This window comes from Calonectris borealis, chromosome 7 (assembly GCF_964195595.1).
Source record: "Calonectris borealis chromosome 7, bCalBor7.hap1.2, whole genome shotgun sequence".
Classification (NCBI taxonomy): domain Eukaryota; kingdom Metazoa; phylum Chordata; class Aves; order Procellariiformes; family Procellariidae; genus Calonectris; species Calonectris borealis.
Genome location: NC_134318.1, coordinates 43,770,532 through 43,784,730, shown reverse-complemented (window position 1 = coordinate 43,784,730; position 14,199 = coordinate 43,770,532). Strand labels below are relative to the sequence as shown.

The 14,199-nt window shown below is 41.2% G+C and overlaps 1 protein-coding gene and 1 long non-coding RNA gene across 4 annotated transcripts in view; both read right to left on the bottom strand.

Moving 5' to 3' along the window:
- PPP2R2D (protein phosphatase 2 regulatory subunit Bdelta) overlaps positions 1–13,312 on the bottom strand; it is a 29,230-nt gene extending 15,918 nt beyond the window's left edge. Inside the window, exons 1-2 of one of the 3 annotated variants that reach the window (XM_075155308.1) lie at positions 13,162–13,312; positions 12,668–12,760 (exon numbers count right to left, since the gene is read on the bottom strand). In XM_075155308.1, the coding sequence (XP_075011409.1) occupies positions 12,668–12,760; positions 13,162–13,168 (100 nt within the window). In that variant the 5' untranslated portion in view covers positions 13,169–13,312. Of the gene's footprint in view, positions 1–12,667; positions 12,761–13,161 lie in introns of those variants that run through there. The other 2 variants (XM_075155309.1, XM_075155311.1) reach the window with 2 other exon arrangements.
- LOC142084505 (uncharacterized) lies at positions 8,625–12,661 on the bottom strand. The gene is made up of 2 exons (XR_012674386.1): positions 12,207–12,661; positions 8,625–11,095 (listed from the first exon to the last, which is right to left on the bottom strand). It is a non-coding gene; the product is annotated as an uncharacterized LOC142084505 (long non-coding RNA).
- Positions 13,313–14,199: the final 887 nt, after the last annotated feature.

Below are 14,199 nucleotides of genomic sequence, written 5' to 3'. Positions count from 1 at the left end.
CTGAGTATTCATGGAGTTAGTTCAGGAACCTGAACTGGGCTTCCCCCGCCGCCAAAGGAGGGGGAAAAAAAAAAAAGAAAGAAAATTCTTCCAATATAGCTTCCTGAACCAACCCTGTGCAGAAGCATCAGCATGTATACAACAAACAAGAGGCAAGGATGATTGCAGCTGAAGGAACAGGAGAGCAAAGGAAAAGATGGCAGGACCTCCAGTTTAAACTGACTTAAGCGCCCTTGGGACTGAACCTTGAAAACAACCAGTATTTATTCACCACTGCACGCCACAAGTAATCTTTGGAGGTGGCAATAAAGAAATAATTGCCATTAAACAATTTCTAACCAAGGGGCAGAGAGATAAGGGGCTATAAACGTCTGTCACAGGTTTTAGGCATATGGTAGCAAAACCAACAAACCACTCGGCATAAAATCGTAAGTAAACATTTATCCATACTGTTGCTTACTAGCCATGCAAATATTTCATTATATTATGCAGGTATAAAAATTGTAAGATTTGAAGTATATAATATCAATTAGTTTCAGAGTTTGCAATTGGTTACTAGATGAAAACTACTTTCCTGTATTGATTTTGATGTGCTATCTTTTAAATTCCTTTCAATAATCCCCCACTCTTATGAAGGTGAGTAGGAAGTCTAATCAGTTTTCCCAATATATAATTTATATTTCATCTTTTATTAACAGATGCCCTTGAAACAGTTTTTCCTAGTGCATAAAGGTCACAATTTACCTTCTTTGATTAGAAAAATTATTATTAAAAAAAAATCTTTCTACAGATATATCCGAGCCTTTAAGATCGCATTACTAACCTGCTTCTGGACACGTCTATTTTTATATTCATCTTTCTTTAAAAGGTTATGAGAAGATTACATTTTGGTAAAGAACAGGATGATGGCTAATCTCAAATCCTCAACAGACCCAAAACATTAGAACAAAACCCACACCCTTTCTGCATGTACTCCATACTGAAAACACCAATCTTTCCTCAGTTGACCTACTTTTAAAAATTAACCACATTGCTAGTTTCTAACCAGTCTCTCTAGCTCATCTCCCTCTCCATTCACAGTGATCCTCACCTGCCATCGTGCCACCCAACTACAGCAACCACCACCTCACAAGTTCTCAAGTCATCAACCACAGAGCTCTTTGCAAACCTGACTCTTCGTTGTTGATTTCCTTCCAAGTAATTAAGAAGTAAACTCTTTGGCTTTTCACTATGAACACAGTCAGAATAAAAATTAATCCCCCTATTCTCTTTGCACCAATTCCACATTTTGTAGACAATTTCTGGTACGTGGCCATTTGCCTCCATAACAGACTATGTACAAAGTATTGAAAACACAAAAACCCCTAAACAATCCTTCCCCTCTCCAAATTGCTAAAATGAGTTCACAGGAATAAGTAGTTACCTACAGAAAATAGCATATGGTATAAAGGTTTCACTAGTACTAAATGATCTCTTACTTTAGAAATTGCCTTAGAATTATGAGCTTCTAGTAGCACAACACTGATAAAATCTTAAGATATATATACATACACACATCTTTAAATATATGTATTTTAATATGTATTTTTAAACACTCCTTAACATATGCAATTCTTTCAAAGTAAGTCACAAAAACCACTTTTCCATTTAGTTTCAGAAAGGGAAAAGAATTTCTCCCATGTACACTATCGAAGTACTTACTGAATTATTTGCTCAAAATACACTGTGTGCCATTTTGCACGTAAAGTCAACATAATTTGTCCGACACAGCTATTATTTACTAGCAGTGCTACCTAGCCAAACATAATCTTGGGTTCCTTTACGTTAAGAACTGTGGAAACATGCTAAAACACAGACTCTACCCAAATTCTATGGTTTTAAACAAAAAGCACAGGGAGAAGAGCATAAACAACATTCATAGGTAAAATGATCATGCCATTTTTCCTAATTGACTCTTTTTCCTAATTGACTACCAACTGGAAAAAACAGCTTGAAATTGTATGTTGCCAACGTGCCAACATCTATCACCAACATGCTATATGGCAATAGGTAAGTGGAGGGGGCACATCAGGACAAAAATATAGAGACTTTCTTCAAATATTGTTTAAGTTAAAAAATTTGGAATATGATGAATCAACTTTTTTTTTTTTTTTTTAACATCACCATACTTTTTTTATATATAAAAGTATGAATTAAAACCAGTTTTCCCTATAGGCGTGTTTAATAGAAGTACATCGATTCCCAAAATAATTCCATCCAGTATCCTCAGCACTATACTATCTCAAAGCAGGTAAAATAAAAAAAAAAAAAAAAACTATGAGACTACAGGTAAATCACCAAATTCATTCCAAACCAATCACTGTGTTCTGCTCAACATACTTTACCCATCTACATTCACTCTTTATTTCCAAGTCAGCTTAAAACATTTAGAAAAAAACAAAGCAAGCCTTTGCAGGTTCTTAATCATCTCATTAACTTTGGAATTTTTAAAGCTTTTTTATTATATGTCATAACTTTTTCTTATGTGTACAAGCACCAGTCTTACTTCCCAGCTGAATATTTCAGCCTTTTCTCCACACTAGCAAAATAACTCACAATGAAAGGTACAAAAGGGTGAGGAAAGACAAACTATCATGATATTTGCTCATGTACAGCATCCTAATGCACTCTTCTCATATACAAGACACCTTTGTAGTTATGATTTTCCAGAAACAGAGAGGTTTGTCCAACTTTCCCTCCATTTTTGTTCCAGTGTGGCTAGCACTCTCTGTTCTGGAAGTAGCCAAGTAAACTATCCTCCTGTAAACTATGGAGATCAGCAAGACCTATGGCTTTACAATAAGATATTAGTCTGGCAATATTTCTTTCCAGGCATGAAAAATTAATTTTTAGCCTCACTTTTGGAAAGGAGTTCTAACTTAAGTTACAGTCTATATACAGAGTAGGAAACTCCTAGCTGTTTTCAAAGCTGGTATATTAAAAGGATTGCTAGCAACTAAATTATGATTCTGTAGAATCCCCAAATTTAAAAGCACTAAGCACTTCCACGGGTAGTAAACACCCTCCCAACACATTAGAAGGCTACAAATACCCATCTTTATAATAATGTACTGGAAACCATTCTCAGTGACTCAGGAGATTGTCCTGTAAGCCTTGATAGATGTTTCAAAATTCAGTATAAGTGCTCTAAGCCTTTTAGCATCACTGCTGAATATTAACCTCCCTGTACCACAAAACTCCTGTCATAAATCTGTTCAAGTTCTGTAACTTCCAAAGCCTCCTGGGCTAGTTATACTGGGGCGCAAAGGGGAACAGGATGACAGAGACCAAAATTTGTTAGGATTCTGCAATGACTGCAATCTTGTACCAGCAAACTAATTTAAACCCACAAAGGATTCATACTAGGTATTTCTAACTGACACCGATATCAACGCCTGGGCTCTCTGTTTAGGTAATGGAGAATGCAAAGAGATCCAGAACATTTAAACTAGATGCCTAAAATTAGCTACCGTGAACTTTTCCTCTCTAAGCTGGCTGCACATTGCTAATTCAGTTAAAACCTAAAAACTGAAAAAACGTAATTACTTCATAGCTCACCCAGTAGATTAATGAATTTGCAGCTGCAGTCCATGCTTAGGACTAACACTAACTAGACACAAGCAGTATCAACTTCTCTCTCGTTCTTATAAGCTATACAAAGACTTTTGTCAAAAGCACACTCCTCAGACATTTAAGGAAGTCAGTCAGTCACTGTTTTCGAACATTATCTAAAAAGAGGGCTGCTCCAACTTCTAGGGAATTTTAACTTAAAATTTTCCAAATATGTAATGAACAACACACCGCTTCGCATTCAGTACACAGACTGACAAAAGAATGCATGTTAGCAGACCTGTGTCCTGTCCTTCCCTTGAAAAATATTTTTAATACACAGCACCTTTTTCCATGATCTGTCCCGGAGATCCAAAGAATGAACTGCTTTAAGGACTATGAAACTTTCTGAAGAGGCTCATGCTTTGAGAGGAAATGACTGCATCTGGACCAAAGCCAGATGGCTGGCATAAACTGTAAGGGAGATTGCCAGTGGGAACTAAACATAGAAAGAACATTTCTGTGCCTGTAATCAAGATCAAAGGTGACACACCTTTCCCTCCAACACACACTGTTATTCTACAGAGCATTTTATTCTACAGCTGGAGAAAGCTGTATGGCCTCCTACAGTTCAGGGGAATGAAGCAGAGAGCCTAGAAGGGGGTAAGTGCAGGTTACGTGCTCCTAAATCAACTTGGAAATCAGAAGTTGGGATCTCCCTGTGACATTGTGCTGAACTGTAAGACATGACGTCAGAAAGAACAGAGCTCTCTTCTGCAACAGACAGTGACAACATACCATTCCGAGGTACGACTGGTGAAAAACATGGTCAGTCGGGGCAATGCAGAGAACGGCAAGGAACCATTGTTTCAGAGCAACTAGAGAGAAGACTCAAATAGAGACAAATAAAAAAAAATCTAAAAGGAGCAAGTAAGATTAGCAAAAGAAAAAAGACCCATTAGAGGGAACAGATTATCAAAGAGAATGAAGAAATTTAGAGGCTAACATCTGCTAAACGGTAAATAATAGAAAAAATGTTTTAAAAACCAAAATCATATTTGAGCTTAACAAGTTACAGACACACAGGGCCTTAGAACTGCTTGTTACTTGATTTACAATAATTGCAAGAGAACACTCCCTAAACATCACCAGTGGTATCTGTTTGCATTAAAAGGCTTCTGGGGTGGGGAGAGGGGAAGCAGTTGGTGTAAAGTTTGACAGTTCTTCAATTTGTATCACTACAGTTATCACACCAGGCGACAGCAGAGAGCTGCTGGCAGGCACTCTGCTTCTAACCAGACCTACCCTCATCCTCTACGTGTTGAGGCAGGCAAGCACTACCAGAATTTCAGTTACGGCAGGTTTCTGACTTCAGCACTGATTTCCAGTCCTCAGCATCTCCCTTCTCTCTCATTTCTGTACCTTTCACTGATTTGCTTCTGGGTGAATGAGGATGCTCCATACTGTGGCTGCCAGAATGGTCAATGAGAGAGAGTAGTATTACTCTGCAATGAGGATGGACTAAGATTGGTATTGCTATTATTGCTCCTAAAATATTTCCTAAAATATTGTTTCTTAATTTAACAGTTGATAGAAATCAGATTTCTCTCTCTGAATTGCACTGAAAGGTGAGCTGAATTTTAAAGCTATCAATAATCACTTGACAATATACATATACATAGAAGTTACTCAAAATCACCTATTTTTCAGAATATGTCACTTTATATACTCAATTTTTAGATTTCCACTTTTATGATTTATTTGAAGAGTTAACACAGAAGTGTTATGTATCAGAAGTCAGGAGAATAAACCAAAGGTGGTATAGTTTTGCTCAGACCAAATTTCTTCCAGCTTACACTGCTAAGCACTTGGCCAGCCTAAAGTATCCATCAGGCTGACAATTTTTTATGCCCTAATGCTCAAACAACTTCCAAAATGGCTTAAATTGCCTTTAAGTACCTGGTAGAGTTTAACTTAGTCCAAAATAACTATGCTTTTTGAACTAGTTTAAATCGTTGAACAGATTTAAGGTCAACCAAGGGCACGAACAGGGCACCTAGCCGCTTCAACAGAAGCGCAGCGGCTTGGCCAGCACGGTACAGCTCAAGAAGCAGCAGAAGCTGGTTGAAGTCAGCGCTGCCACTGACAGGCCGTGGCAAACTACAAACAAGAGCATTTCTCTCGGAAAGACTGCCAGCTCCTGCGTGTCCTGGACCCTGTCTGGAGCTAAGCCACTTGGCTTCTGAGCAGCGAGCGCGCAGGCCATTCTGTTCGGAGTGCTGTAACAAACTGGTAGAAAAGAAGCAACATAAGGTGTCGAACTGTTCCCAAGACCTGTTCCAAAGACCAGGCTGCCCAGCAAACTCCCCCAAACCAAACACTTGTTCAGCTGATTTAACAGTCACCTAAGAGTTTGCATCTCATAAAAGACAATTACTGCAATTCCCTCATTTATTTAAATTTGCATTGTCTTTTCAATGGAACCAGATCATAATTTGATGCTGGAAGTCCTTTGAATTATATTTAAAAAAAAAACCAAAACAAAACCAACTGTCTTCATTGAGTTTAAAGTGCATGTAGTTGTCTGTATGTGTTAGCACAAAGAAAGGGTAAAGCAGCACCAAGAAAAGAGACCAGTGAAGCTGAAGTTCAGTAAGACAGAAATAAACTTTACCTTCATGCTTGCCAAAGCTTGCTATGCCTTTTCTTACAAGCAATGAGAAATTACGGAGGCTATTTATAATATTCATGACACAATCCAGTATTTTGTGTGCAAATCTATTGCCTCAGTATTATTTTTTGACCTCTGGAATAGTAATTCAATAAGCTTTCTCCTACTGGAAGTATATTTAATTAATTCATGTTATTCTGTTAGTTTTTTTTCTAAGTAGCTAATTTTCATGCTTTTCATTGTACTTTTATTAGGAGTTAATAAATTAAGTCTTAACATGATAGGTAAATAAAATTTCTCTTCCAGTTGCGGCTCTCACATCTTCCTGTCCTTTTTTTTTTTAGATTTAAATAAAGTGGGTTTTGTCATTTTTGATTAAGCTTTTCCCCCAGATGTTAAAATACTCAACAAATGGCACAGTAATGAGAGTGCACGTGGGACCCGTATCAAAGATTTCTTGGGTCAATAGGTAATACAACCTGCTGTCATCACAGCCTACCATTCTGCAGAGAGACAAATGGCAGTGGCTTTCACTGTTCACAGATTAACAGTACAGACGTAAAGACTTGTACTAATTTCTGTATCCCCACTACTCAAAATGTTTTATTTTGTGTTCCCACCTTACAGCTCTGGAATTGATACCTATTGCTTACCCCAACTGTTTATCATACATTCATAAACTGTGCATTCCCGCAGCTTCACAGGTTAATCAAAATATCATCCAGCTACACCGAGTAATTTGTCTTCCTTTGTAGCCTAGTGGTTGTTTAAGTCTTTTAAAGGATTTCCTTACCTGTTCTTTAATATTCCACTTTCCATCTTTCACTGGTATTGAGAATTTTTTTCCCCTTAATGCCCATAAACCTACACATCTGTAGTTTTCTGACAAGATTGTCCTAACTTTCTTTTATGTATCTGAGTGAGGAGAAAGGTTCTAGATACAAAAGCTATGGGTGAACTTCAACAGCAAGTTAAGGCATTTATGAACCACTTCTGACTGCCTTTAAAGGTCTCCACCTAGGCCGTAAATTTCGTAGTTTCCTTTACAAAAAAGATAGATATCATTTTCCCAATTCTCAGAATGCTAAACATTTTTGCACTTATATATTCATACTCCTCCTCCTGTCCCTGCAGTTGCATTAACCGATCATGTGCACATGCCAGAAAAAAAAAAGAATCAAAATTTGATATCATGGTAAAGACTACAGATATTAATTCACTGGAAGTATGTTAGCTGGCAGGACAGATTCTTTTCTCCACAGAAAACCATACTTGACACGACTACTTTTATGAAGCCTGAAGATCACCTGGAGCTTTTTTTTTTTAAAGCATAGCTATTCACTTGTAAATCTGGGCTTCCTCACTATGAGTAGTCATACTCTAATGATTATGAGAGAGAGACTTCCAAAAGTTCACTAACATTGCATTTCTCACACACAACACCTTCCAGAGTTACTTATACATTAAAATACAGTAAGATAGTGCAATTTACCTTCCAGTGGCATAACACCCTGGTTTTTTTGTTGTCTGACAGAACTGGAATTCAAAAGGAACACTTCTTATTAAATACTACTGGCTGAGAACAACATTTTTAGGTAATAGTGTGTTGTGGAATAAAGGGTAAAGGCAAATTCTTGGTCCATGGGTTGTTCGAAGACTCGGGATTAAAGTGGTCTACCTGAAACAATAAGGCTACTTTCTCCAACAGGAAACCAATATGTAACATGTGCTCAGGTCAAAACTGTTTGCAAAATATTATTTCTGCCCACATTTAAAAACCACCAAAACATTTCCCAAAGTCGATATTATGTCATCATATGTATCATGCAGAACACCACATAAACACACACAAAGCAGGGAAGATCAAGGAAACTTTCAAAATCTTTGGTCCCTGCAAGAAACGGTGGCTCTTCAGAATATTCACAACAGCTCTTTGGGGAGTAGAGATGTGGTAAACTGTCAAAGGATCAAGGCAAAAGCAAACTACTACATATCACCTTAAACCAGGGATAAGTGCATAATGTTTTAGGGAGAGCCAAAGAGCAGGCATCTGAAGTCCTGTTTATGGCAAAACACTGTTTGTCAAGGGGAAAAAAAAAACGCAAACCCAAAACACAGCTTACAAGCCCACCTTCTGCTCCATTCCAGTACAAAGTGACATCTTCAGGGATAACCATTTATTTATGATGAAAGGAAACAATACACATGGGTTAACAATGGAGTCATTAATTACCATATTTTCCAGTTCTTACAGGAAAAAAAAAACCAAACCTTAAAGATAGCAACCAATCCTGTCATTTCTTCCATGCAATTTTAAACAGATGTCAAAAAGCTGTACCTCTTTTGGAATTTTTTTTTAAAAATCTGAAATCATGCCAGAATTTGCTTTAAAAAACAGTGAGAATAGGCCAGTTAAACTCCTGAACAACACATGAGAACATTTTTAAACCACTGATTTGTAAAGACGATTTAACACTAAGAGTGTTTTTAAGTCTCTTGTATCCAGACTTGAGAACAATTACAGAATTATAGTACAATATATTTTTATTAGATCATGGTTTGCTTCTCTATTCGTGTTCTGCATTCTGACAAACTTCTGAGGTGGACTTACTTAGCACTGTAACAAGCTTTAAAACAGAAGTAAAGAATTTGTTGAACTGATGATAACAAGGTATCTTTTAGTTTATCAGTACTGTCAATACCAATTAGTAGTTGGAGAATTAAAAAAAAACAGTATTTTTCTTTGATCTTTAAACGGAGATACAAAATTTCTTAACAAGTAGAAAATCCAATACAACAAGACAAGTGTTCTGAAAGTCAATGACAACTTTTTTTGAAAAACAGAAGTTTTGCTCATGTGAAATACCTTACAGAGGTTCATCTTCAAGTTAATGAACGGGAGCTTCCAAGGAGCCCTTGTCTGTTACAAAAGGGCACCATGTCCAGCATTTATGTGCAAGACTAGGCTTTACACTCAGCTGTTTCAAAAATGGTTTCAAATATAACACTTAAAACCATTTAAGACTTAAGCTGATGAAGCTCCAAGAGGAGAGCAGTACCTGTTTCATTTAGTGGAGTAACCATAGCCTTAAAGCCGCTTATATCTGAAACAGGAAGATGTATCTAACCAGTGCCAAATTGAAACAGCATTTACAGAAGGGAACAGTTCATCACAATCCAAAAAGCCATACCGACTGCTTTGAAAAACCCAAAGAAATCCCAATGTCAGTAACAGGAAACCCATGATCTCCACAGCATACAGGTTCACATTCTAACACGGATGAGACATTCTTCCCAGTATCTCCAACTCGTCACTAGCACAAGTCAGTTAGGAAGATTTATCGTGCCCACTACATATATATAAAAATATATTCTGTTAATTACATCCAGAAGTGGGCATGAATTATATGCAGAACATCTGCACATTATTTAATAAACTGTTTCATATTTTGCTTGCCAAAAACCCCCAAACAGAACTTTTTGAACATGCAAAACAAATTAAACACTGAAATCACAAAACTGATTAGGTCTCAGACAGCATTATAAAAAAAAAAGGGCCTGTATTTAGAAAGCTACTTTCTACCAAAAAAGGTAATCCAAGAATAACAAGTTTCACAGGCAATCAGTATGATTTAGTTATCAATAGTCTTACACTAGCAACAAAACTACAATACAATTTTAAATTACCTTTTTTTTTTTCCCAATCAAGCTTGTTGCCATCCTCAATATCAATTCTTTCATTCAAGATCTACTTTATCCTCCAATCCTCCTCCTTGAATCCAATTAAACTTTTCTGCTTTAGAAAACTACATATTTCAGTAACTGGTATATTTTCCTGATCTTTCTGAAATGGCCAGATTGGTCACATAAACACTGCTCTTCTATTTATTTAAACAGAGCACTGTACAGATGTCAAAGATTACGCGCTGAAGAAAGTGAATACACAGAAAAGACAAAGAGGAGACAAAGTGGTTTTCTATATTAATGACCTAGTTAGAAAAAATCCTGGGAATGGAAATGGCAGTTGCAAATCTAACTATAGCAATTTGTCATAGCCATGTTAATATTTTTATTAAAGCATTACACATGAGAAGCAACTATTGAGTATGAAATGTATTCTAGAATTGCACTTCAAAAAGAAGTGACTTTAACAAAAAGTTGCCTGACTATCAGGCTTCGTAATTTCAACTACTGAATGAATCGTTTCCAAGAACATTTAGCAAAGAAGTCTGCATTTAATATGTTTGACAGCTACTTTATGTTGTCATTTTCAGATCTTCTCTATAGAGCTTATTTTTCACAAAATTTACAGAAATAGCAAGTTTTCACTATCACAAAAATTTACATAAAATTCACAGCGGTTTTATGTAATATTTGCAGCAAGGCTATTTCAAGGTAACAGTGGCCCATAAAATAGGTTCAGATGGGCAGTTTGGCAAAAGATGTTTTAAAAAATGGTAATGAGTAAATATTTCCATAACTGGGGCCAAAAATCTAGCAATGGATTTGCACTCTTATTACATACTGCTGAATCAAATTCAGGCAATTATTAGCAAATAAATTGTATATTTTCTTTATTTAATTGCAATTTCAAGGCAAAAACTAACAGGTAGGGAAAGTCCACAAACCAAAATAAAGACAATGAGTCACAAAAACTGTAAGTAGTTCTCGTATTCCAGTAGGAAAATGAAACTCCAGTACCAAGTCTGCAAAACTGGGTGCTGAATGATTACTTGTATTAATTGCTGTATGAAGAAAATTAAATTCCTCATATGTAGTAGCAGCACGCACAATCTGAAGTCCTCACTCCAGGAAAAGTCACATCAATAGGTACATCTCGGAAAATCCAGGGTAAAAATGTTGAGCAGCATCATCACTATTTTCCCTTACCACTCCTAGTTACTCAAAACAGAGAGCTTTCCCCTCCCTAACCTAAGAGCTCTGCCACGGTGATGTCTCTCATCAGTAATGTAAGTTCCTCTTTGAACAGTCCTGTTACGCACTTAAATAATTAACTGGGTTTAAGACATGCTGGTGTTTCAAAAACGAGAAGCTTTCCAGCTCTACTCAAACTCATGTTGCTCAGTGATTAGCTGGGAAGTAAGGTGCTCATAGAAATGTATTTTTTGCAACATGGAAAACTGCCTTTTAGTCACATAGATGATAGTTACTAAGAAAAAAAGGACTATTTGGGAAGCTCATAAAAGCTACTTAAATACATTTTCATAAGAATTCTGGGAACTTCAGAACAATAGTACAAGTAACAAAATATATTTGGGGGGAAAAAAAAAGGGAAGAACAACTGAGTCTGAGTACTAGTTTCTTGAGCAGTTTTCAAGTCTATTTCTCCCATAGCTATTATTTTACGTGGAATGCCAAACAAGTGGCATGAAAATGGAAACACTGTCAGCGTAATTTCCCAGTAGTAGACAGTAAGAAAAAATATTTACTGCATCCAGTAAAAAAAAAAAAAAAAAAAAAATCCAAAACCCCAGATGACCACACACTGGCACTTTAAGTTATTTCGCTTAATACAGTAAATACAGCTATTTCAGTTAATGCAGTAAACATCAAATAAACAGCACAGAATTATGTTTCACACACATACTTCACCCCCTCTTTTCTAAACACTATTGCCAGCCTGAACAGTTCGAACACAGAAAATTTAGGAAAAAAAGAATTTTCTCATCAAAGTCAAGCAAAACTTCACATCGTTTCTACATACTACAGAGAAACACTTTTTCCAATTAAAACATTTCTTATTTTCTACTCATTTCAAAGCATGCTGTGCTTAGAACGTTTCAGAGAAGTGTAAAGGTGTGCCCATTTTCCCTACTTAAATACCCCTATTTATAGCTTCCAAACGTTAACAAGTAGGAATAAAATCTCTTCACAGCTGCAGAAAGCCTTTAAACCCTACTTTTTAAATTAAGCACAAATGACAGACCTGCACACTGTCTGTTGCTCTCTTTGCGTCAGAGTGAAACTTGACAAGCCTGACAGACTCCATTTGCGTTTTTTTTTCCTGTGTTTTATCACTGTCATTACCTCTTCTCCCTAATGATTAGAATTAGAGAATAGGAGGAAGCCACCGTGTCTTCTCTATTATGCTCTCCCGAAAAAAAAGCACACCGCGCTGGAAGCACAGGCGCTAGCTTAGTCATTGCAACACACCCCCCATCCTCCGAGCCTCGGGCACGGACTGGGGAGATGCTGCAGCTCAGCCATTCCCAGCCTCGGCTCCTTCAGCGCGGGCGTGACACAGATGTTGAGGAAGGAAAAAAGGGTGTTGGTGCCCGTGGCTCCTGAGGAGCGGGAGCCAGGGGACGGGAGCCTCCGGCTCCGGGAGCCTGTGGCACGGCGGAGGCTGCACGACCGCGGGCCGCCGCGGCCCGGCCCTCCCCTTACCTTCCGCCACGTCCTCGTCGATAGCCCCCTTCACCTGGGAGAAGCACCACTGGAAGTCGTTGCTGCCGCCGCCGCCTCCACCTCCTGCCACCCCTGAAGAGGGAAGAGAGGGCGGTGAGGGGAGGGGCGCCCGCCCGGCCCGGCGCCCCGCGGAGCCCGCGTCGACCCCTCGGCCCCCGCTGCCCCCGAGCCCGGCCCCGGCCCAGCCCCTTCCCCAGCGGGGCCCGCTCCGCCGGCGCACGGCTCGGCCCAGGCCAGGCCACACCGCCTCGGCCCCACGCCGCGGCTTGGCCCGGCGCCCCGCGGACAGCCCCGCTCCCCACAGCGCCCCCCGCGCCGGCGGGGCGCCGCCTCCCGCCACCCGGGTCCTCGCGGCGCGGGGCGGCCCGGCCTGCCGCGCCGGCTCCCGCGGCGCCCTCCGCCCGGCGGGCGAAGCGGGGCCGGGGCCGGGGCCGGGGCCGGGGCCGCAGCGCAGCCGGCCCGCGCGGCCTCACCTGCCATGTCGCACGGTGCCGGTGGGGCGGGGGCGGGGGGCCGCGGGGCGAGGCGCCGGCCGGGAGCGGGTCGCAGCCGCCGCCGCCGCACGGAGCTGCCGCCGCGGGAGGTTTCGGGGTTTCAAAATGGCGCCCATTGCCGGTCGGCCTGATCCGGTGACGTCATCGCCCCGGCTCCCCTCAGGGAGGGGGCGAGCGCGGGCGGCCGGGCCGGGCCGGGCCGGGGGAGCGGCGGCGGCTCCTCGGCCCGTGGCGGCCCCCGGGTCGGGGGAGGCCCTGCCGGCGGGGCGTGCAGGCGGGCTTGGCGCTCAGAGGGGAGGCGGAGGAGGAGGTCCGCGCCGCGGAGGCGCTTCCCGGGCGGCGGCAAGCAGGCAGCGAGGGAGCGGGGGGCTCCAAACTCACCATTACGAACGCAGCTTTACGTTAAGGGGCGCGAAGGGCCGGGACTGCCGTAGCGGCCTCGGCCCCGGCTGGGGACCGCTGTGGAAATAACCTTGTTCATATACCTTCCGATTTATTTTTACTCTTCCCCCCCCCCCCCCGGATCTTTAATTGTGTTGTATCCTGAAAATATGAACGTGCTTCTGGCTCGTTTGCTCGTTCAGGGAGTGCCAGACCCAGGGGCAGTTGAAGGGTCACCACGTACGGCTGCTGCGGGGCGAGGAGGGGGAGCTGGCCTGGCCCCCCGCGGGCTGCAGGGGCTCGTGGAGGGTCAGGGCTTGCCTGGGGGCGGTTTGGGGACCAGAGGCGCGCGAGGGACGGTCCTCCTCAGGCAGGCAGCCCGTGGGGTGGGTCCCCTCTCTGGGGCTTTGAAGCCCAGGTGGTGATGGAGCTGTGATGGTGTCGGGAAACACAGCTGGTGTCTCGTAAATAGAGAATAATTGTGTGCACCTGGAGCCGTAGAGCATTGAACTCCGGTGTGCAGGCGTCCCGCCTTCCTGGCGTCCCGCCTGCGCGCTGTGAGGGTGCGCGCTCCGGTCTTGTAAGCTGCCAATATTACTGAGGCTCCGTTTAGTTTTGGACTCTTGTGCTGATTGT